Here is a 25,311-nt window from a genome sequence, read left to right on the forward strand (position 1 = left end):
TTAAACCTGTTGCTCCTCCATGGAGCTTAAACTTGGTTCTTAAAGTTCTTCAAGGGGTTCCGTTTGAACCCCTTCATTCTATTGATATCAAACTTCTTTCATGGAAAGTTCTTTTTCTGATGGCTATTTCCTCGGCTCGAAGAGTCTCGGAGTTATCTGCCTTACATTGTGATTCTCCTTATCTGGTCTTTCATTCAGATAAAGTTGTTCTGCGTACAAAACCTGGGTTTTTACCTAAGGTGGTTTCTAACAAGAATATCAATCAAGAGATTGTTGTTCCATCATTATGTCCTAATCCGTCTTCAAAGAAGGAACGTCTTTTACATAATCTAGACGTAGTCCGTGCCTTGAAGTTTTACTTACAGGCTACTAAAGATTTTCGCCAAACATCTAACCTGTTTGTTGTTTACTCTGGACAGAGGAGAGGTCAGAAGGCCTCTGCAACCTCTCTTTCTTTTTGGCTTCGGAGTATAATCCGTTTAGCCTATGAGACTGCTGGACAGCAGCTTCTACTAGAGCTGTGGCTTCCACCTGGGCCTTTAAAAATGAGGCCTCTGTTGAACAGATTTGCAAGGCTGCAACTTGGTCTTCCCTTCATACTTTTTCCAAATTTTACAAATTTGATACTTTTGCTTCTTCGGAGGCTGTTTTTGGGAGAAAGGTTCTACAGGCAGTGGTTCCTTCCGTTTAAGTTCCTGCCTTGTCCCTCCCATCATCCGTGTACTTTAGCTTTGGTATTGGTATCCCACAAGTAATGGATGATCCGTGGACTGGATACACTTAACAAGAGAAAACATAATTTATGCTTACCTGATAAATTTATTTCTCTTGTAGTGTATCCAGTCCACGGCCCGCCCTGTCCTTTTCAGGCAGGTCTAAATTTTAATTAAACTACAGTCACCACTGCACCCTATGTTTTCTCCTTTCTCGGCTTGTTTCGGTCGAATGACTGGATATGGCAGTGAGGGGAGGAGCTATATAGCAGCTCTGCTGTGGGTGATCCTCTTGCAACTTCCTGTTGGGAAGGAGAATATCCCACAAGTAATGGATGATCCGTGGACTGGATACACTACAAGAGAAATAAATTTATCAGGTAAGCATAAATTATGTTTTTTATCTCAGTATCTGTGCATCTTATTTATTCTTTATAGTAGGGTCTATTACATGCAGTTATATGAAAATGAGTGTATACTGTCCCTTTAATCAACAAATTTCAAAATTCCAGGGACCCTCAGACGGAGTTTGTTGATGCTCTAGTAGCTCATTGGTCATTTCATCTTACTTATCTGTCTCCTCCTCCTGGTTGTTCTTCCAAGAGGGATTTCCAAGACTAGATACATTGTCAGTAATTCTGATTGCCACAGCTTGGCCTTGCAGGATTTGGTTTGCAGATCTGGTCAAATGTCTAGTTATCCTCTTCTACTTCAACCAGACCTTCAGTCTCAAGGTCCGTTTTTCCATCCGGATTTTAAATCTCAAAGTTTGATGATATGGAGATTGAACAATTAATTCTTAAGTATATAGATTTTTCAGATTCAGTGATTGAAAGTTTAATGCAGGCTCCTAAACCTGTGACTAGGGATATTTCTCTTGTAAGGTGTATCCAGTCCACGGATTATCCATTACTTGTGGGATATTCTCCTTCCCAACAGGAAGCTGCAAGAGGACCACCCACAGCAGAGCTGTCTATATAGCTCCTCCTCTCCCTGCCACCTCCAGTCATTCTCTTGCAGCTCTCGACAAGAAAGGAAGTACTGAAGAGAGAGGTAACTTCAGCTGGGGAATGGCATGGAGGGTTTCCTGCTATGAGGTATGTGCAGTTTAAATTTTTCTAGAGAAATGTAAATGCTAGAAAGTGCTGTTAAATACCGGATTTATCTGAGGTAATCTTGATTACAGTGATTTAACAACAACTAGTATCATGCTTGCTGTTATTATTTTTCACATTTCTGACATATAAAAAGTTTGCTGGAAGTGCTTAAACATTTTTTATATGCATATTGGTGATAAAACTTTATTGGGGCTTAGTTTTTTCCACATGGCTGGCTAATTTTTGCCTAGGGATAGTTTTGTTTGGCCTGTCACTGTGAATACATAAGTGGGAGGGGCCTAATTTTTGCGCCTAAATGCGCTTTAGATTTTGCAGCTGAGACAGCCAGTTTCCCTGAAGGAGTCCCCTGAATACTTAGGACCTCTCTGAAGGGTTTTTGTGCTTTCCTAAGTCGATTGTATGGGAAGGTAGGGCCACAGCAGAGCTGTGGCAGTTTGTTGTGACTGTTAAAAAAACGTTGATTTCGTTTTTTTGATCCGTTTTTGAAACTAAGGGGTTAACCATCCATTTGCAAGTGGGTGCAATGCTCTGTTAGCCTATTATACACACTGTAAACATTTCGTTTGCTTTACTGCTTTTTATCACTGTTTTTCAAATTCTGACCTTTTTTATTTTTCTTAAAGGCACAGTACCGTTTTTATTTTTTGCTTGTTTACTTTCATTAAAGTGTTTTCCAAGCTTGCTGGTCTCTTTGCTAGTCTGTTTAAACAAGTCTGACATAGAGGAAACTCCTTGTTCATTATGTTTAGAAGCCATGGTGGAACCCCCTCTTAGAATGTGTACCAAATGTACTGATTTCACTTTAAGTTATAAAGACCATATTCTGTCTTTAAAAGATTTATCACCAGAGGAAACTGACAAGGGGGAAGTTATGCCGACTAACTCGCCTCACGTGTCAGAACCTTTAACTCCCGCTCAAGGGACTCCCGCTCAAGAGGCGCCAAGTACATCTAGCGCGCCCATGGCGTTTACTTTACAAGACATGGCGGCAGTCATGGATCATACCCTTTCAGTGGTATTATCCAGACTACCTGGGTTACAAGGAAAGCGAGACAGCTCTGGTGTTAGAAGGAATACAGAGCACTCTGACGCTTTAGTAGCTATGTCTGATACCCCCTCACAATATGCAGAAGCTGAGGAAGGAGAGCTTCTTTCTGTGGGTGATTTTTCTGACTCAGGGAAGATGCTTCAATCTGATTCTGATATGTCAACATTTAAATTTAAGCTTGAACACCTCCGCGTGTTGCTCAGGGAGGTTTAAGCTACTCTGAATGACTGTGACACCATTATAGTGCCAGAGAAAATGTGCAGATTGGATAAATACTATGCAGTGCCTGTTTACACTGATGTTTTTCCAATACCTAAAAGGTTTTCAGAGATTATTACTAAGGAATGGGATAGACCAGGTGTTCCGTTCTCCCCCCCTCCTGTCTTTAAGAAAATGTTTCCCATAGATTCTGCCACACGGGACTTATGGCAAACGGTCCCTAAGGTGGAGGGAGCAGTTTCTACTCTAGCTAAGCGTACTACTATCCCTGTCGAGGACAGTTGTGCTTTCTTAGATCCAATGGATAAAAAGTTAGAGGGTTACCTTAAGAAAATGTTTATTCAACAAGGTTTTATTCTACAGCCTCTTGCATGCATTGCCCCAGTCACTGCTGCTGCGGCCTTCTGGTTTGAGTCTCTGGAAGAGGCCTTACATGTAGAGACCCCATTGGATGATATACTTGACAAGCTTAGAGCACTTAAGCTAGCCAATTCATTTGTTTCTGATGCCATTGTTCATTTAACTAAACTAACGGCTAAGAATTCTGGTTTTGCTATTCAGGCTCGTAGGGCGCTATGGCTTAAATCATGGTCAGCTGACGTTACTTCAAAGTCTAAGCTTCTTAATATTCCCTTCAAGGGGCAGACCCTATTCGGGCCTGGATTGAAGGAGATCATTTTTGATATTACTGGAGGAAAAGGTCATGCCTTTCCTCAGGATAGGTCTAACAAGTTAAGGACCAAACAAACTAATTTTCGTGCCTTTCGAAACTTTAAGACGAGTGCGGCATCAACTTCCTCTAATACAAAACAAGAGGGAAATTTTGCCCACTCCAAGCCGGTCTGGAGACTTAACCAGACTTGGAACAAAGGTAAGCAGGCCAAGAAACCTGCTGAGGCCTCTAAGACAGCATGAAGGATTGGCCCCCGATCCGGTAACGTATCTAGTAGGGGGCAGACTTTCTCTCTTCGCCCAGGTTTGGGCAAGAGACGTCCAGGATCCCTGGGCGTTGGAAATTGTGTCCCAGGGATATCTTCTGGACTTCGGAGCTTCCCCTCCAAAACAGTGACGTGCGGTGTGATCAGAGACTGGTGAGGCACTTGCTGATTGGTGACTAAATGTAGCCACCAATCAGCAAGTGCTACCCAGGTTCTGAACGAAAAATGGGCCAGCTCTTAAGCTTACATACCTACTTTTTCAAATAAAGATAGCAGGAAAATAAAGAAAAATGTATAATATGAGTAAATTAGAAAGTTGCTTAAAATTGCTGCTCTATCTGAATCTTGGAAGAAAAAAATGGGGTTAGTGTCCATATAAATGTAAAGTTGTTTAATATTGTATGTTCCATCTGAAACATGAAATAAGTATTTTGTTTTTCATGCTCCTTTAACATGCTCCAGTAGTCAAACTTCACCCACCATTTGCACTATTTGGAGAAGCCAATCTGGGCTTTATTCCTCAGACATCAAGGCTAGCCACTGTCATAAAGTTAGTTTAAAGAGTTTTGTAGCTGTTATCCACTAAAGCCAATTTGGGACAGATATGTAGCAGGTCTAGCCTTGAGAAGTCAACAAGGTGCATTATGTGTTCTGATAATTAGAAATTGCTCAACTTTCAGTTCTAAAGTACATGAGAAAGTAGTAACCATTGCTAGTATTTCATCTGTCACTACCAAAAACAGGCACAATGTCCCATGCAGCCTTCCAAAATGAGTTAATTAGAAAAAAATATGTATAATATGGCTTTATTTATAATGGTCATTCTTTTAAACAATTATATAATAGCTTCCATAAATTAACAGCCAGGAATGATTGTTAACAAAGATGGCAGATAATATGAGATTCCAATATAATCCTAATTGAGTCACTAAATCTTTTTGTACACTAGAACACAATGATACTGTCATTTTTAATGTGTGTCCACTGCCACATTTATCACCCATAAAGACTGATCAAATATGCTCTTCCTACATGCTATTCTGCATTATATCACAGTCATACAAATTAAAAAAAATATTTGCAGTAATAGCATCCAACAGAGTTTATTTGTTTTTTATATTTAGTTTACCCTTGAAACAATAAAAAATAAACATAGAATTCTAAAAATGGCATCACTTTTTGGTTTAATAACTTTAATTAACTGTTTAAGTGCAAGGGTTACGTCAGCAATTAGTGTTACCTTTGAATATATAAAAAAATAAGCCCCATTTTAAAACTACATATTAAAACTGCATATTAAAACTGCATATTACATTATTTTATATACAATCTATCTATATATATATATATATATATATATATATATATATATATATATGTGTGTGTGTGTGTGTGTATATATATATATATATATATAATATACACACATTTCTTTAATTGGCAATATAATTAAATTCTGGCAAGCAAGTAGTTAAAAAGACCATAAGTTTGTGACTTCTGAGCAAGAACTATTAAGACACAAAACAATAAATCTGAAACAGGATAGGGGGTTAAAAGAATAACATCCAAGCAGCCCAGCACAAGTATGGCCCAAGAAAGGGAGGGGGAATGTTAGCTTATCAGTGCTTAGGGTGATGTCAAAGGCTCCCCTTCACAAATTTTTAACTTACTGAGTTTTCCTTAGGTACAGATCCTTCTGCCTCCCATGAACTTTATCTAGAGCAGTGAAACCTAATCTGATCCGTTCCCCACTCTTACATGTTAAGGATTTCTTATCCGCAGATCGTTCCCACATGGTGTTCTGCTTTATATGATATGCTGACAGCCTGACAGCACCTTGTGCAGAGAGAGGGAACGGGTCAGAGAAGCAATGAATGTCAATGTAATATACTTGCACTGCAGTAATGGGGATGGTGAGAACAACGTTTCCCTGGCTTTATCAGATTGTCACCCATTACGTCCAGTTCCTCCCCCAACAACCAGTCCGGTCCCTGAAAACAAGTATTGACCTGTTTGTAAGCCGGCCGGTCAGGAGTCTGTGTCTGCTCTGCTCCAGTGTATTCTGCACCCAAATAATCAATAGAAGATCTGATCTCATACGCAGATGCGCGGGTATACTATATTCTCTCTCTTTTGAATTGTCTGTTTTTATTTATTGCAGGTAAAGGAAAAGTTTTGTCACAAAACTTTTCCTTTACCTTCAATAAATAAAAACAGACACAATTCAAAAGAGAGAGAATATAGTATACCCACTCATCTGCATATGAGATCAGATCTTCTATTGATTATTTGGGTGGAGAATACACTGGAGCAGACTCCTGACTGTCCGGCTTACGATTAAAATAGGGGGGAAAATAACTACTTAGTACTTACCAATACCAACCAGTTACCAGACAGTCAGTGGCAATTTCACAATCCAGTTGTCCAGACTCCAGGGCAGGACAGGTCACACCGGTACAAGTCCTTCTCAGTTAGACTCAGCTGCTCTGTTTTCTTCAGTTCCTAGCACTCTTTCCGCGCCAGAATATCACAAGCCTCCTACAGGCTGAGGCGCAACAAGAGTGATGTCACGACTGAGACCCACCCCTGATTGGCTCCCGAGTCCAGAGGCTATTTGAGCCTCCTTAGGGAGCGTATGGGCCGCGAGGAGCTTAAGCAGCAACACTAGGTGGGGCTAGCTCTTGCGGCTCATACACTTAATTTGCAAGATATTCATGTCACGCAATGGAAGGGCAGCTGAACGGCTCACAGCCTCTCCTTCATTGCGTAACATGAATATGGATAGATCGCTAGTTTGCAGGCAGTCAGCCTTCACCCTTGTATCATGGTGGCAGAGTCGGCTGCTGGTTGGGGGTGGGGGGGCTGCTGGTTGGGGGTGGGGGGGCTATGGGGGGTACCTTGCTAACATAAAAAAAATATATATATGTATAAATTTTAAACAGATATATTATTTTTTAATAAACATAATAAAAACGTGCAATACACACATTGGACAGGTGAGGCGCTGCCTCACCTGCCTCCTATGACAGCACGTCACTGCTCCAAAAGGGAGGTTTCACCTTTCACAATTATCTGCAAACCAGATAAAGAGAGAGGCATTCTTACATGGTGTTCAAGACCTCCAAGTTATGGGAGTGATCCACCCAGTTCCAAAGGAGCAGGGTCAAGGTTTCTATTCAAATCTATTTGTGGTTCCCAAAAAAGAGGGAACCTTCAGACCAATATCAGATCTCAAGATCCTAAACAAATTTCTCAGGGTGCCATCATTCAAGATGGAGACTATTCGAACCATCCTACCTATGATCCAGGAGGGTCAATACATGACTACTGTGTACTTAAAGGATGCTGATCTTCACATTCCGATACACAAAGATCATCATTGGTTTCTCAGGTTTGCCTTCCTAGACAGGCATTACCAGTTTGTGGCTCTTCCCTTTGGGTTAGCTACAGCTCCAATAATCTTTACGAAGGTTCTGGGGTCACTTCTGGCGGTTCTAAGGCCGCGGGGCATAGCATTGGCCCCTTACTTAGACGACATTCTGATACCGGCATCAAATTTCCAAATTGCCAAGTCTCATACGGACATCGTTCTGGCATTCCTGAGGTCGCATGGGTGGAAGGTGAACGAAAAGAAGAGTTCTCTATCCCCTCTCACAAGAGTTTCCTTTCTGGGAACTCTGATAGATTCTGTAGAAATGAGGATTTACCTGACAGAGGCCAGGTTATCAAAACTTCTAAATTCTTGCTGTGTTCTTTATTCTACTTCTCGCCCTTCGGTGGCTCAGTGTATGGAAGTTATCGGCTTAATGGTAGCAGCAATGGACATAGTTCCATTTGCCCGCCTTCATCTCAGACCGCTGCAACTCTGCATGCTCAGTCAGTGGAATGGGGATTACACAGATTTGTCCCCTCTACTAAATCTGGATCAAGAGACCAGGGATTCTCTTCTCTGGTGGCTATCTCGGGTCCATCTGTCCAAAGGTATGACCTTTCGCAGGCCAGATTGGACAATAGTAACTACAGATGCCAGCCTTCTAGGCTGGGGGGCAGTCTGGAACTCCCTGAAGGCTCAGGGATCGTGGACTCAGGAGGAGGTTCTCCTACCGATAAACATTCTGGAACTAAGAGCGATATTCAATGCTCTTGACGCTTGGCCTCAGCTAGCGACAATGAGGTTCATCAGATTTCAGTCGGACAACATCACGACTGTAGCTTACATCAACCATCAAGGGGGAACAAGGAGTTCCCTAGCGATGTTGGAGGTTTCAAAGATAATTCGTTGGGCAGAGATTCACTCTTGCCACCTATCAGCTATCCATATCCCAGGAGTAGAGAACTGGGAGGCGGATTTTCTAAGTCAACAGACCTTTCATCCGGGGGAGTGGGAGCTCCATCCGGAGGTGTTTGCACAGTTGATTCAACTTTGGGGCAAACCAGAACTGGATCTCATGGCGTCTCGCCAGAATGCCAAGCTTCCTTGTTACGGGTCCAGGGATCCCAAGGCAGCGCTGATAGATCCTCTAGCAGCGCCTTGGTCCTTCAACCTGGCTTATGTGTTTCCACCGTTTCCTCTGCTCCCTTGTCTGATTGCCAAGGTGAAGCAGGAGAGAGCATCAGTGATTTTGATAGCACCTGCGTGGCCATGCAGGACTTGGTATGCAGATCTAGTGGACATGTCATCCTTTCCACCATGGACTCTGCCTCTGAGACAGGACCTTCTACTTCAGGGTCCTTTCAACCATCCAAATCTAATTTCTCTGCGACTGACTGTCTGGAGATTGAACGCTTGATTTTATCAAAGCGTGGTTTCTCCGAGTCAGTCATTGATACCTTAATTCAGGCACGGAAGCCTGTCACCAGGAAAAACTATCATAAGATATGGTGTAAATATCTTCATTGGTGTGAATCCAAGGGTTACTCATGGAGTAAGGTCAGGATTCCTAGGATATTGTCTTTTCTCCAAGATGGATTTGAGAAGGGTTTGTCAGCGAGTTCCTTAAAGGGACAGATTTCTGTCTATTCTTTTGCACATGCATCTGGCGGATGTTCCAGACGTTCAGGCATTTTGTCAGGCTTCAAGCCTGTGTTTAAACCTGTTGCTCCGCCAAGGAGTTTAAATTTAGTTCTTAAAGTTCTTCAAGGGGTTCCGTTTGAACCCTTGCATTCCATAGATATCAAGCTTTTATCTTGGAAATTTCTGTTTTTGGTAGCTATCTCCTCGGCTCATAGAGTTTCTGAGTTATCTGCCTTACAGTGTGATTCCCCTTATCTGATATTCCATGCAGATAAGGTAGTTTTGCGTACCAAACCTGGGTTTTTACCTAAGGTGGTATCTAATAAGAATATCAATCAGGAGATTGTTGTTCCGTCACTGTGTCCTAATCCTTCTTCAAAGAAGGAACGTTTATTACACAATCTTGACGTGGTTCGTGCTTTAAAGTTTTATTTACAAGCTACTAAAGATTTTCGTCAAACATCTGCATTGTTTGTTGTCTACTCTGGACATAGGAGAGGCCAAAAGGCTTCGGCAACTTCTCTTTCGTTTTGGCTAAGGAGTATAATACGCTTAGCTTATGAGACTGCTGGCCAGCAGCCTCCTGAAAGGATTACAGCTCATTCTACTAGAGCGGTAGCTTCCACATGGGCTTTTAAGAATGAGGCTTCTGTTGAACAGATTTGTAAGGCGGCGTCTTGGTCTTCGCTTCATACTTTTTCAAAGTTCTATAAATTTGATACTTTTGCTTCTTCGGAGGCTATTTTTGGGAGAAAGGTTTTGCAGGCAGTGGTACCTTCCGTTTAAGTACCTGCCTTGTCCCTCCCTTCATCCGTGTCCTATAGCTTTGGTATTGGTATCCCACAAGTAATGGATGATCCGTGGACTGGATACACCTTACAAGAGAAAACAAAATTTATGCTTACCTGATAAATTTATTTCTCTTGTGGTGTATCCAGTCCACGGCCCGCCCTGTCATTTTAAGGCAGGTATATTTTATTTTTAAACTTCAGTCACCACTGCACCCTATGGTTTCCCCTTTCTCATGCTTGTCTTCGGTCGAATGACTGGAGGTGGCAGGGAGAGGAGGAGCTATATAGACAGCTCTGCTGTGGGTGTCCTCTTGCAATTTCCTGTTGGGAAGGAGAATATCCCACAAGTAATGGATGATCCGTGGACTGGATACACCACAAGAGAAATACATTTATCAGGTAAGCATAAATTATGTTTTATCATAATTTCTGGAAGGCTTTTATTGCTAAGTGTATAGATTATGGGATTTCTTGGCATTCTTTTATAATTCCTAGAATTTTGCAGTTCTTACGGGATGATTTGGATATGGGCCTATCTGTTAGCTCTGTGAAAGGGCAGATTTGACTGATGCATACTTGAAAAAGTGACCAACAGTCTCTTATGCAATGAGCATACTGCTAGGAAACCAAAGGAGAGGAGGGAGACCTAGTCTTGTCCACTCTGTACATGTACAAAACTAAGCATTTTTTAGGGCAGTCACCTTTATACATTTTAGGAGGAGTAGTCTGATTTCATTTAACTGACCTATCAAATACGCAAATAAATTTAGCAACCTATTTTAACTTAGTATTGCAGCCTTCTATGCAGTAGTAGCATATTGGGACTATAGAACCCCAGCATACTACATTTAGTCCAGTAAACTGACTCTTTGGAAAAATATAAAGAGAATATAAAATAGCATAAAGGGTCCCATGTTGCTGTTTGTTTCCAGTTTTAACAAAACTATGATTCAGATATACATTTTATTGAGAGGCTCAGAAAGTTCAACCACACCCCCCCCCCCCCCAAAAAAAAAAAAAAAAAAAGCAAAACAGACATCCAGTATCATGTCTGTATTATTTATTTATGCTGAAATGTGATCAGTAATGTTATATTTCTATATTTTAGGAAAGCACATTTACAGTAAGCAGTTATAGTGTTGCATGAACTGCACTATGTTTTACACATTTGATGTGATTTTTCTCTCGTTTATCAATACATTTTACTTATCATTATCTTGCATGAATATTTTATCTGGCTATAAGATTCTGTTTAATTCCTAATACATACAAATTCCAGAAAATTCACATTGGAAAGTATGAAACACAGTTTGAGCCACATCTATATCCGATTAAACATTTTCAAAGAAAATTATAAAAAATAAAAACATTAAATACATTTTTTCCTTATACATATCAAATAAAATGTTATGTGGGGGTGTGTATTTTTTATTTTGCTGCCAAGGCAAGGAATTATTGGTTTGTTTTTTCTCTCTGTCCTGGTAAACTAGCTGATTTGTAATTATTCCTTGTCATACCATGCTGTATTTTCTTTTGATTAATATATATATATATTTTTTTGGTATAGGTATCTAGCTATGCGTCACTCTTTGCCCAGGCTTTGCCTCGTGATGCCCATTCTACACCATATTACTACGCCAGGCCACAAACGCTTTCTCTCAACTACCAGGATCGTAATTTGCAGCCTGCACAGAGTTCTAATAACATGGGCAGTAGTGGAATCGGGAGTATTGGCATGTATACTCTAAACGGGCCTACTCCTACACCACAGTCCCTTGTTCAAGGGTAAGTTTGTAGCAAAAAGGAACTGAATAATCAATTATCAACTGTTTTTGTTTCTGATTGTTACTAGATTTAATTTTCTTTAGGTGAAACTAATTTCCTGTTCTATTTGCTTTACCAGAAGCAGTCTCACATTGCTTTTTTTAATCAAATTTCTCTTGTAAGTTGTATCCAGTCCACGGATTCAACCATTACTTGTGGGATATTCTCCTTCCCAACAGGAAGCTGCAAGAGGATCACCCACAGCAGAGCTGTCTATATAGCTCCTCCCCTAACTGCCACCTCCCAGTCATTCTCTTGCAGCTCTCGACAAGGGAAGCAGCTAGAGAGATGTGGTGCATTAATGTAGTTTATCTTCAATCAAAAGTTTATTTTCAAATGGTACCGGAGTTGTACTATTTTAGCCTCAGCCAGAAAGTTGAAGAAGAGTCTGCCTGTGGTCTTTGATGATCTTAGCAGGTTGTAACTAAGATCCATTGCTGTTCTCACACATAACTGAAGAGATGGGTAACTTCAGCTGGGTGAATAGCGTGCAGGGTCTCCTGCTCTGAGGTATGTGCAGTTTTAAATTTTTCTAGAGAAATGATTAGCTAGAAAATGCTGACAATACCGGATTTATTTAAGGTAAGCCTGATTACAGTGATTTAATAACGACTGGTATCATGCTTGCTGTAAAGGGTAATATTTTTATTATTTACTCACATTACTGAATAGATATAGCGTTTGCTTGAGGTGTATAAACGTTTATTTCATATTGGTGATAAAACTTTATTCTGGGGCCCAGTTTTTCCACATGGCTGACTAGATTTTGCCTAGGGATAGTTTTTTAAGGCCCTCTCACTGCGAGTACAGGTTGGGAGGGGCCTATTTTCACCTATTAGTTTTTGCAGCTTGAGACATCCAGCTTCCCTGAAGGAGTCCCCTGAACATATAGGACCTCTCTAAGGGGTTTTTGTGCCTTCCAAAGTCGTCGTATGGGCAGGTAGGGCCACAGTAGAGCTGTGGCAGTTTGTTGTGACTGTTTAAAAACGTTTATATCGTTTTTTTTATCCGGTTTTGAAACTAAGGGGTTAATCATCCATTTGCAAGTGGGTGCAATGCTCTTTCAGCCTATTATACACACTGTAAAAATTTCGTAAGATTTACTGCTTTTTTCCCTGTTTTAGCAGTTTCTGTGATTGTTTTTTTTCTCTTAAAGGCACAGTACCGTTTTTATTTTTTGCTTGTTCACAGTTATTAAAGTGTTTTCCAAGCTTGCTGGTCTCATTACTAGTCTGTTTAAACATGTCTGACATAGAGGAAACTTATTGTTTATTATGTTTAGAAGCCATTGTGGAACCCCCTCTTAGAATGTGTACCAAAATGCACTGATTTTACTATAGATTACAAAGACCATATTCTGGCTTTAAAAAATTTATCACCAGAAGAAATTGACAAGGAGGAAGTTATGCCGTCTAACTCTCCCCACGTGTCAGATCCTATAAATCCCGCTCAGGGGACGCCAAGTACATCTAGCGCGCCCATTGCGTATACCTTGCAAGACATGGCGGCAGTTATGAATCATACCCTTACAGAGGTATTATCTAAACTGCCAGGATTGCAAGGAAAGCGAGACATCTCTGGGACTAGAATAAATACAGAGCTCTCTGACGCTTTAGTAGCTATCTCTGATACACCCTCACAATATAATGAAGCTGAAGCAGGGGAGCTTCAATCTGTGGGTGATTTTTCTGATTCAGGGAAGATACTTCAATATGATTCTGATATGTCTACATTTAAATTTAAGCTTGAACACCTCCGCGTATTGCTCAGGGAGGTTTTAGCAACTCTGGACGACTGTGACACTATTGTAGTCCCAGAGAAATTATGTAGATTGGATAAATACTATGCAGTACCTACTTACACTGATGTTTTTCCAATCCCTAAAAGGTTTTCTGAAATTATTACTAAGGAATGGGATAGACCAGGTGTACCGTTCTCTCCCCCTCCTGTTTTTAAAAAGATGTTTCCTATAGACGCCGGTACACGGGACTTATGGCAGACGGTCCCTAAGGTGGAGGGAGCAGTTTCTACTCTAGCTAAGCGTACCACTATCCCTGTCGAGGACAGTTGTGCTTTTCTAGATCCAATGGATAAAAAATTAGGGGGTTACCTTAAGAAAATTTTTATTCAACAAGGTTTTATTCTCCAGCCTCTTGCATGCATTGCCCCAGTCACTGCTGCTGCGGATTTCTGGTTTGAGTCTCTAGAGGAGGCTCTACAGGTTGAAACCCCGTTGGAAGATATTATTGACAAGCTTAAGGCTCTTAAGCTAGCCATTTCATTTGTTTCTGACACCGTTGTTCATTTAACCAAGCTAACGGCTAAAAATTCAGGTTTTGCTATTCAGGCGCGTAGGGCGCTATGGCTTAAATCCTGGTCAGCTGACGTGACTTCATAGTCTAAACTTCTTAACATTCCCTTCAAAGGACAGATCCTATTCGGGCCTGGACTGAAGGAGATCATTTCTGACATCACTGGAAGAAAAGGTCACGCCCTTCCTCAAGACAGGTCCAACAAATTAAGGACCAAACAGTCTAGTTTTCGGCCCTTTCAAAACTTCAAGAGTGGCGCAGCTTCAACTTCCTCTAACACAAAACAAGAGGGAACTTTTGCCCAGTCTAAGCCGGTCTGGAGACCTAACCAGGCTTGGAACAAGGGGAAACAGGCCAAGAAGCCTGCTACTGCCTCTAAGACAGCATGAAGGAGCAACCCCCGATCCGGAAACGGATCTAGTAGGGGGCAGACTCTCTCTCTTCGCCCAGGCTTGGGCAAGAGATGTCCAGGATCCCTGGGCATTGGAAATTGTGTCCAAGGGTTATCTTCTGGAATTCACAACCTCTCCCCCAAAAGGGAGATTTCATCTCTCACTTTTATCTGCAAACCAGATAAAGAGAGAAGCATTCTTACATTGTGTTCAAGACCTCCTAGTTATGGGAGTGATCCACCCAGTTCCGCAGGAAGAACAGGGACAAAGGCTTTTATTCAAATCTGTTTGTTGTTCCCAAGAAAGAGGGAACATTCAGACCAATCTTAGATCTCAAGATCTTAAACAAATTTCTCAGAGTCCCATCCTTCAAGATGGAGACTATTCGAACCATCCTTCCTATGATCCAGGAGGGTCAATACAGGCACTACCAGTTTGTGGCTCTTCCCTTCGGGTTGACCACGGCACCAAGAATCTTTACAAAGGTTCTAGGGTCCCTTCTAGCGGTCCTAAGGCCGCGGGCTATAGCAGTAGCCCCTTACTCAGACGACATTCTGATACAGGCGTCGACTTTTCAAGTTGCCAGGTCTCACACGGACATTGTTCTGGCATTTCTGAGGTCGCATGAGTGGAAAGTGAACAAAGAAAAAAGTTCTCTATCCCCTCTCACAAGAGTTTCCTTCCTAGGAACTCTGATAGATTCTGTAGAAATGAAGATTTACCTGACAGAGGCCAGGTTGTCAAAACTTCTAAATTCCTGCCGTGTTCTTTATTCTACTTCTCGCCCTTCAGTGGCTCAGTGTATGGAAGTAATCGGCTTAATGGTAGCGGCAATGGACATAGTGCCGTTTGCCCGCCTACATCTCAGACCGCTGCAACTCTGCATGCTCAGTCAGTGGAATGGGGATTACACAGATTTGTCCCCTCTACTAAATCTGGATCAAGAGACCAGGGATTCTCTTCTCTGGTGGTTATCTCGGGTCCATCTGTCCAAGGGTATGACTTTCCGCAGGCCAGATTGGACAATAGTAATGACAGATGCCAGCCTTCTGGGCTTGGGTGCAGTCTGGAACTCCCTGAAGGCTCAGGGCTTGTGGACTGAGGAGGAGACACTCCTTCCGATAAACATTCTGGAACTAAGAGCGATATTCAATGCTCTTCAGGCTTGGCCTCAGCTAGCTGCGGTCAGGTTCTTCAGATTTCAGTCGGACAACATCACGACTGTAGCTTACATCAACCATCAAGGGGGAAGAAGGAGTTCCCTAGCAATGTTGGAGGTTTCAAAAATAATTCTATGGGCAGAGGTTCACTCTTGCCATTTGTCAGCTATCCATATCCCAGGAGTAGAGAACTGGGAGGCGGATTTTCTAAGTCGACAAACTTTTCATTCGGGGGAGTGGGAACTCCATCCGGAGGTGTTTGCACAGTTGATTCAACTTTGGGGCAAACCAGAACTGGATCTCATGGCGTCTCGTCAGAACGCCAAGCTTTCTTGTTACGGGTTCAGGTCCAGGGATCCCAAGGCAGCGCTGATAGATGCTCTAGCAGCGCCTTGGTCTTTCAACCTGGCTTATGTTTTTCCACCGTTTCCTCTGCTCCCTCGTCTGATTGCCAAGATCAAGCAGGAGAGAGCTTCTGTGATTTTGATAGCTCCTGCGTGGAGATTGAACGTTGGATTTTGCCAAAACGTGTTTTTTCCGAGTCGGTCATTGATACCTTAATTCAGGCTCGAAAGCCTGTCACCAGGAAAATCTATCATAAGATATGGTGTAAATATCTTCGTTGGTGTGAATCCAAGGGTAACTCATGGAGTAAAGTCAGGATTCCCAGGATATTGTCTTTTCTCCAAGAAGGATTGGAGAAGGGATTGTCCGCTAGTTCCTTAAAGGGACAGATTTCTGCTCTGTCTATTCTTTTGCACAAGCGTCTGGCGGATTTTCCAGACGTTCAGGCGTTTTGTCAGGCTTTAGTTAGAATCAAGCCTGTGTTTAAACCTGTTGCTCCGCCATGGAGTTTAAATTTAGTTCTTAAAGTTCTTCAAGGGGTTCCATTTGAACATCTGCATTCCATAGATATCAAGCTTTTATCTTGGAAAGTTCTGTTCTTGGTAGCTATCTCTTCGGCTTGAAGAGTTTCAGAGTTATCTGCCTTGCAGTGTGATTCCCCTTATCTGATCTTCCATGCAGATAAGGTAGTTTTGCGTACCAAACCTGGGTTTCTTCCTAAGGTGGTATCCAATAAGAATATCAATCAATAGATTGTTGTTCCATCTTTGTGTCCTAATCCTTCTTCAAAGAAGGAACGTCTATTACACAATCTTGACGTGGTTCGTGCTTTAAAGTTTTATTTACAAGCTACTAAAGATTTTCGTCAAACATCTGCATTGTTTGTTGTCTACTCTGGACAGAGGAAAGGCCAAAAGGCTTCAGCAACTTCTCTTTCTTTTTGGTTAAGAAGTATAATCCGCTTAGCTTATGAGACTGCTGGCCAGCAGCCTCCTGTAAGAATTACAGCTCATTCCACTAGAGCGGTGGCTTCCACATGGGCCTTTAAAAATGAGGCTTCTGTTGAACAGATTTGTAAGGCGGCGACTTGGTTTTTGCTTCATACTTTTTCAAAATTCTATAAATTTGATACTTTTGCTTCTTCGGAGGCTATTTTTGGGAGAAAGGTTTTGCAGGCAGTGGTGCCTTCCGTTTAAGCGCCTGCCTTGTCCCTCCCTTCATCCGTGTCCTATAGCTTTGGTATTGGTATCCCACAAGTAATGGATGAATCCGTGGACTGGATACACCTTACAAGAGAAAACAAATTTTATGCTTACCTGATAAATTTATTTCTCTTGTGGTGTATCCAGCCCTGTCATTTTAAGGCAGGTGTTTTTTTAATTTTTAAACTACAGTCACCACTGCACCCTATAGTTTCTCCTTTATCTTGCTTGTCTTCGGTCGAATTACTGGGAGGTGGCAGTTAGGGGATGAGCTATATAGACAGCTCTGCTGTGGGTGATCCTCTTGCAGCTTCCTGTTGGGAAGGAGAATATCCCACAAGTAATGGATAAATCCGTGGACTGGATACACCACAAGAGAAATAAATTTATCAGGTAAGCATAATTTTTTTTTTTTGGTCATCATATTTGAACAAACTTAACATTTTCCCACTGGTTGGCATTATCTCTCCCTGGTGCTAAGGCTGTTTTCTCCCGTGTTACTGCATAGGGCAAGTTTCCGGGATAGTAGTTATTCTGGGCTCAAATAACACTTGTTTAAGTACCAAATCAAACAAATTTGTACAAATATTATCGCTTATGTAAATTATCAGAAGTTAATCTTTTAACATTAGAGGTAGACTTAAATAAGTCATCTGAACATGTTTTCTATCTGAGAATAACTTCAGAATATGCTTCTTAACACGGCCCACTTTAAGTTAACAGGAAAAGGAACTTAGACCAAGCCATCCAGCGATGGACTGATCCAAGGGTGAAAGTTAGTAAATGAAGTCACATATAAAAGGACAGTGTAATGTAAACATTTCCTGTTTTATGTGTTTCAAATGACTTATGCCAGCTGCATAGTTGTAGTAAATGTAAGGGGAATTTGTCCTTTTAGACTTATTTTTGTATATTAAATAGCTGTTTGCTCTTTGAAACCGAAACAATTTAAAATGGGCTGAGCTTTCAGAAAGAGTAGCTGTACCTCACAGGCTTTCTCATCTTTGTTTGTTAAAACAAACAGTTTTAGTACATCTCTGTTCCACCCCATTTGGAGCATGATTTCTTCTAAACCTCAACTGTTTACATATTTTTTCTATAACTATGCTAAAGGGACATGAAACCCCACATTTTTCTTTGATGATTTAGATAGAGTATGCAATTTTCTTCCTTAATGCAAAGAGTCCACAGCTGCATTCATTACTTTTTGGAAAATAAGAACCTGGACACCAGGAGGAGGCAAAGACACCACAGCCAAAGGCTTAAATACTCCTCCCGCTTCACCTCATCCCCCAGTCATTCTTTTCCTTTCGTCCCAGGAGGTTGGCAGAGAAGTGTCAGAAGTTTTTGTCTCTTATGGAGGGTAGTACTCTTCGACATGGGACGGGAGCTTTAAATAATCCTGTCAATCTCTCAGTGAGGGCCTGGATGAAAGTTAGAGTATGGAGATGCAGGGAGAGTCTTATTGCGAATCCATCCTGACTCATATTAACAGCTCCAGTGTCTAACTTCACTTTGCCTGCTTTCTTCTCTCAAGTCCATGGCGGAGGCGCTGCTACTATTCGTCACACTTGAAGGGCCGTGTTCCTGTTCCACGGCGTAGATTCCGGTAATATCGTTTCATTTTTACTTCATCAAAATGTACTGTAACTTATTTGCAGTGAAAGATAAATAGGAGCGCCTATGGCTTAGGTACAATCAGGAATCACACTCTGAGTTGGAAATATACTTAAAATAATTTATTATAACATCCAAACATGAAAACAGAAATATGGAAATAAAACTTATATAAAATCATGAAATAGGTACACCCTTTAAAGGGACAAAATACTGAAATCCTTATAAAAAGGATACTACTTAAATGAATCAATTTTTCTTAAGATTTACGTGAATATGTGGAGGAAATTGTATCCTCCAAATGAGCAAGGTTATTAAACCAAACACTGGGCTTTCACAACAATTAGTCAATACAGGTTCACAACATATATTACATTTATGCGTGACAAAGATAACAATCGGTGGTTCAAAATTATATATTAAAAATCTATGATCAAAAACTGTGATGATTGTGGTAAAATATGTGTTAAAAAAGGGGGATTACAAAAATTGATGACAAAAAAGGAAGGTCAATAAAAAGTCCAAAAATTCTAAAAATTCAAAAAATCTTAGGAGAAAGTGCAAAAAATATATTTTTATGGGACAAAACCGGTTTGTCAAAAATAAAGTGACAAAGTAATGTGCATAAAAATGAACAATGTAATGTGCGTTAAAAGGTGATAGTGGTGTCGCTATAATGATAGTGATACTAATCTGATCTACTATCATCCACAATACATAATGATAATTGACTCAAATAAAAACAATGATAATTGACTCAAATAGAAACAATTTGATAGCAATAGATAAGTACCCAATGTTGAACTTTACAGAATAACTATTGCAATATTATTACATAAAAACATAAAAAATATAAAAAACTTAATAACAATTACTAAAAAAATGTGCAGTCTAATAGTCCAATATTGATGGTCCACACTGGTGGGGGACTGGAAGGAAAAAGCAATAATATCCTTAAAAGCTGTCCTGACCCAGAATCCTAGTTTTTACTGGATGGACCTGAAATTAAAAACAGAAAGATACCTCACATAAGCCTCACAAACCTCTACGCGTTTCGGCCCTACAGCGGGGCCATTTTCAAGATAATATGAGGCTATGGTTAACTGAACTAATATATCAAATATGGGGGAGTATCTAGGTAAAATTGCGCCAAATATTGATTACCGGTGGGAAAAATTGCCGCCAAAATGCTGTCCGCGTCATTACCCTGCTAAACCGGATATCCGCTTTGCCGTATACTACCGGTTGCGTCACTTCCGGTAGCTCCGGCCGACTTCCGGTTTAGGTATTTCCGGCGGACGCGCTGCCATCTTGGTAATTGGCAGAAATACTTTATAAAGATACTTTATAGCTACAAAGATGCTTTTAGGTTAGCCGGCTAAAGAAAAAAAGGAGGGGAATATGGAGACTATTTCTATGTTATTATTAAAGGAATGGAGCTAGATTTTAGGCTCATGGATACCAGGATATACAAGTTGACAAACGGTATACTTGGTGATAACATATGAAAAACATACATAATATTGAACTCAAATGATTACCATAAATGGAATGTATATAGCGATCTCTAAAAAACAGTAAAATTGAAAACATATAGTGAAGATTCTGTTATAGATTGAGGGTTACTTTTATTTCTCACTATCAACCACTCGATTGTTCACACTCTTGGTTGTTAATATTAGAATGTTAGGAGAATGATTTGACAGAAGTTCTAGACATAGGATAAACTACAGACAATTCAATTGAGGTAAAGATTTTCATATTTAAGGGGTAATTGACACCAAAATGATCCCTTGTATATAAATTGATGTATCGAATGGTAAAATGCTAAAAAAAAACTAATAAAATCACTGGAGAATCATTACAATGCATATAAGACATTAGATTCAATAAGACTTTGGATTCAATTATATTCTATAGGAGATTAAAAATTCATTAACCTCATAATAATTTATGTGGTACTGTTTTCCAAAATACATGCGGTGGCGGGTTCCTATACAATAATGATGGGGAAGGATTATCAGTATGGAGGGATGTCTCTTAAATGTCGGTAAAAAGGGATGGTTTATTTATTTTTGAAATAGATGTACTATTTCAAAACTGGCATTGTGTCCCTTAGGGTAAATGCAATCTAAGTTAAATATCCACTTGGATTCTATCTTCAACATTTTACTTTCCATGTTCCCACCCCTCCAATCCTTATTCAACTTACAAATCCCCATAAACCTGAAACTTTTGTTATTTCCCCCATGTGTTTCTTTAAAATGTTTGTAAAGAGGCAAGTCTATTTTCTTTCATGTAATTAGCAAGAGTCCATGAGCTAGTGACGTATGGGATATACATTCCTACCAGGAGGGGCAAAGTTTCCCAAACCTTAAAATGCCTATAAATACACCCCTCACCACACCCACAATTCAGTTTTACAAACTTTGCCTCCGATGGAGGTGGTGAAGTAAGTTTGTGCTAGATTCTACGTTGATATGCGCTCCGCAGCAAGTTGGAGCCCGGTTTTCCTCTCAGCGTGCAGTGAATGTCAGAGGGATGTGAGGAGAGTATTGCCTATTTGAATGCAGTGATCTCCTTCTACGGGGTCTATTTCATAGGTTCTCTGTTATCGGTCGTAGAGATTCATCTCTTACCTCCCTTTTCAGATCGACGATATACTCTTATATATACCATTACCTCTGCTGATTCTCGTTTCAGTACTGGTTTGGCTTTCTACAAACATGTAGATGAGTGTCCTGGGGTAAGTAAATCTTATTTTCTGTGACACTCTAAGCTATGGTTGGGCACTTTGTTTATAAAGTTCTAAATATATGTATTCAAACATTTATTTGCCTTGACTCAGAATGTTCAACTTTCCTTATTTTTCAGACAGTCAGTTTCATATTTGGGATAATGCATTTGAATTAATCATTTTTTCTTACCTTCAAAAATTTGACTCTTTTTTCCCTGTGGGCTGTTAGGCTCGCGGGGGCTGAAAATGCTTCATTTTATTGCGTCATTCTTGGCGCGGACTTTTTTGGCGCAAAAATTATTTTCCGTTCCGGCGTCATACGTGTCGCCGGAAGTTGCGTCATTTTTTGACGTTATTTTGCGCCAAAAATGTCGGCGTTCCGGATGTGGCGTCATTTTTTGGCGCCAAAAGCATTTAGGCGCCAAATAATGTGGGCGTCTTATTTGGCGCTAAAAATAAGCGCGTCGCTTTTGTCTCCACATTATTTGTCTTATTTTTTCATTGCTTCTGGTTGCTAGAAGCTTGTTCTTTGGCATTTTTTCCCATTCCTGAAACTGTCATTTAAGGAATTTGATCAATTTTGCTTTATATGTTGTTTTTTCTCTTACATATTGCAAGATGTCTCACGTTGCATCTGAGTCAGAAGATACTACAGGAAAATCGCTGTCTAGTGCTGGAGCTACCAAGCTAAGTGTATCTGCTATAATTTTTGGTATCTGTTTCTCCAGCTGTTGTTTGTATTGCATGTCATGACAAACTTATTAATGCAGATAAAATTTCCTTTAGTACTGTTACATTACCTGTTGCTGTTCCGTCAACATCTAATTTTCAGAGTGTTCCTGATAAACATAAGAGATTTTATTTTTTAAATCCATTAAGAAGGCTATGTCTGTTATTTCTCCTTCTAGTTTACATAAAAGTCTTTTAAAACTTCTCTTTTCTCAGATGAATTTTTAAATGAACATCATCATTCTAATACTGATAATGGTTCTTCTGGTTCAGAGGTTTCTGTCTCAGAGGTTGATGCTGATAAATCTTTGTATTTGTTCAAGATGGAATTTATTCGTTCTTTATTTAAAGAAGTATTAATTGCATTAGAAATAGAGGATTCTGGTCCTCTTGATACTAAATCTAAACGTTTAAATAAGGTTTTTTAAATCTCCTGTAGTTATTCCAGAAGTGTTTAATCTCCCTGATGCTATTTCTGAAGTAATTTCCAGGGAATGGAATAATTTGGGTAATTCTTTTACTCCTTCTAAACGTTTAAGCAATTATATCCTGTGCCATCTGACAGATAAGAGATTTTTGGAACAAAATCCCTAAGGTTATGGGGCTGTCTCTACTCCTGCTAAATGTGCTACTATTCCTACGGCAGATAGTACTCCATTTAAGGATCCTTTAGATAGGAAAATGGAATCCTTTCTAAGAAAAGCTTACTTATGTTCAGGTAATCTTCTTAGACCTGCTATATTTTTAGCGGATATTGCTGCAGCTTCAACTTTTTGGTTAGAAGCTTTAGCGCAACAAGTAACAGATCATAATTTTATAGCATTATTATTATTCTATAACATGCTAATAATTTTATTGGTGATACCATCTTTTGATATCATTAGAGTTGATGTCAGGTATATGTCTCTAGCTCTTTTAGCTAGAAAAGCTTTATGGATTAAACTTGGAATGCTGATATGTCTTCTAAGTCAACTTTGCTTTCCCTTTCTTTCCAGGGTAATAAATTATTATCTCAACTGTTTCTGGAAGGAAGGGAACTTTTTTACCAAAGGATAAAAAATCTGAGGTAAATTTAGGTCTAATAATCATTTTCGTTCCTTTCCTCACAATAAGGAACAAAAGCCTGATCCTTCATCCTCAGGAGCGGTATCAGTTTGGAAACTATTTCCAGTTTGGAATATATCCAAGCCTTATAGAAAATCTATAGCCAGCTCCTAAGTACCCATGAAGGTGCGGACCTTATTCCAGCTCAGCTGGTATGGGGCAGATTACGTTTTCTTCAAAGAAATTTTTATTAATTCCGTTCTCAATCTCTGGTTTCAGAACATTGTTTCAGAAAGGTACAGAATTGGCTTCAGTTAAGGCCTCCTGCTAAGAGATTTTTTTTCTTTCCCGTGTCCCAGTTAACACAGCAAAGGCTCAGCATTTCTGAAATGTGTTTCAGATCTAGAGTTGGCTGGAGTAATTATGCCAGTTCCAGTTCTGGAACAGGGGCTGGGGTTTTATTTTATCTCTTCATTGTACCAAAGAAGGTTCAATTCCTTCAGACCAGTTCCGGATCTATCAATATTGAATCGTTATGTAAGGATACCAACATTCAAGATGGTTACTGTAGGACTATCCTGCCTTTTGTTTAGCAAGGGTATTATATGTCTACAATAGATTTACAGGATGTGTATCTGCATATTCCGATTCATCCAGATCACTTTTAGTGTCTGAGATTCTCTTTTTAGACAAGCATTACCAGTTTTGTGGCTCTACCGTTTGGCCTAGCCTCAGTTCCAAGAATTTTTTTCAAAGGTTCTCGGTGCCCTTCTTTCTGTAATAAGAGAACAGGGTTTTGGTATTTCTCCAACATAGGTGTGTCCGGTCCACGGCGTCATCCTTACTTGTGGGATATTCTCTTCCCCAACAGGAAATGGCAAAGAGCCCAGCAAAGCTGGTCACATGATCCCTCCTAGGCTCCGCCTACCCCAGTCATTCTTTTTGCCGTTGCACAGGCAACATCTCCACGGAGATGGCTAAGAGTTTTTTGGTGTTTAAATTTAAATTAGAACATCTCCGCGCTCTGCTTAAGGAGGTGTTATCTACTCTGGATGATTGTGACAATTTGGTTATTCCAGAGAAATTATGTAAGATGGACAAGTTCCTAGAGGTCCCGGTGCCCCCCGATGCTTTTCCTATACCCAAGCGGGTGGCGGACATTGTAAATAAGGAATGGGAAAGGCCCGGCATACCTTTTGTTCCTCCCCCTATATTTAAGAAATTATTTCCTATGGTCGACCCCAGAAAGGACTTATGGCAGACAGTCCCCAAGGTCGAGGGGGCGGTTTCTACTCTAAACAAACGCACTACTATACCCATAGAAGATAGTTGTGCTTTCAAAGATCCTATGGATAAAACATTAGAGGGTTTGCTTAAAAAGATGTTTGTTCAGCAAGGTTACCTTCTACAACCAATTTCATGCATTGTTCCTGTCACTACAGCAGCGTGTTTCTGGTTCGAGGAACTAGAAAAGTCGCTCAATAAAGAATCTTCGTATGAGGAGGTTATGGACAGAGTTCAAGCACTTAAATTGGCTAACTCTTTTATCTTAGACGCCACTTTGCAATTAGCTAGATTAGCGGCGAAAAATTCAGGTTTTGCTATTGTGGCGCGCAGAGCGCTTTGGCTAAAGTCTTGGTCAGCGGATGTGTCCTCCAAGAACAAATTGCTTAACATCACTTTCAAGGGTAAAACGCTGTTTGGCCCTGACTTGAAAGAGATTATTTCAGACATCACTGGGGGAAAGGGCCACGCCCTTCCGCAGGATAGGTCTTTTAAGGCTAAAAATAAGCCAAATTTTCGTCCCTTTCGCAGAAACGGACCAGCCTCAAATTCTACACCCTCTAAGCAAGAGGGTAATAGTTCTCAAACCAAACCAGCCTGGAGACCGATGTTAGGCTGGAACAAGGGTAAGCAGGCCAAGACACCTGCCACTGCTACTAAAACAGCATGAAGTGTTGGCCCCCGATCCGGGACCGGATCTGGTGGGGGGCAGACTCTCTCTCTTTGCTCAGGCTTGGGCAAGAGATGTTCAGGACCCTTGGGCGCTAGAAATAGTTTCTCAAGGTTATCTCCTAGAACTCAAGGAACTACCCCCAAGGGGGAGG

General features: G+C 40.5%; 1 protein-coding gene across 1 annotated transcript in view; it reads left to right on the forward strand.

Annotated features, from left to right (window-relative positions):
• The window catches only part of TUBGCP3 (tubulin gamma complex associated protein 3), a 932,421-nt gene that overhangs the window by 257,556 nt on the left and 649,554 nt on the right, over positions 1-25,311 (forward strand). Inside the window, exon 5 of the mRNA XM_053705469.1 lies at positions 11,409-11,626. Coding sequence (XP_053561444.1) covers positions 11,409-11,626 — 218 coding nt within the window. The remainder of the gene's footprint in view (positions 1-11,408; positions 11,627-25,311) is intronic.

This window comes from Bombina bombina, chromosome 3 (assembly GCF_027579735.1).
Source record: "Bombina bombina isolate aBomBom1 chromosome 3, aBomBom1.pri, whole genome shotgun sequence".
Taxonomy (NCBI): Eukaryota; Metazoa; Chordata; class Amphibia; order Anura; family Bombinatoridae; genus Bombina; species Bombina bombina.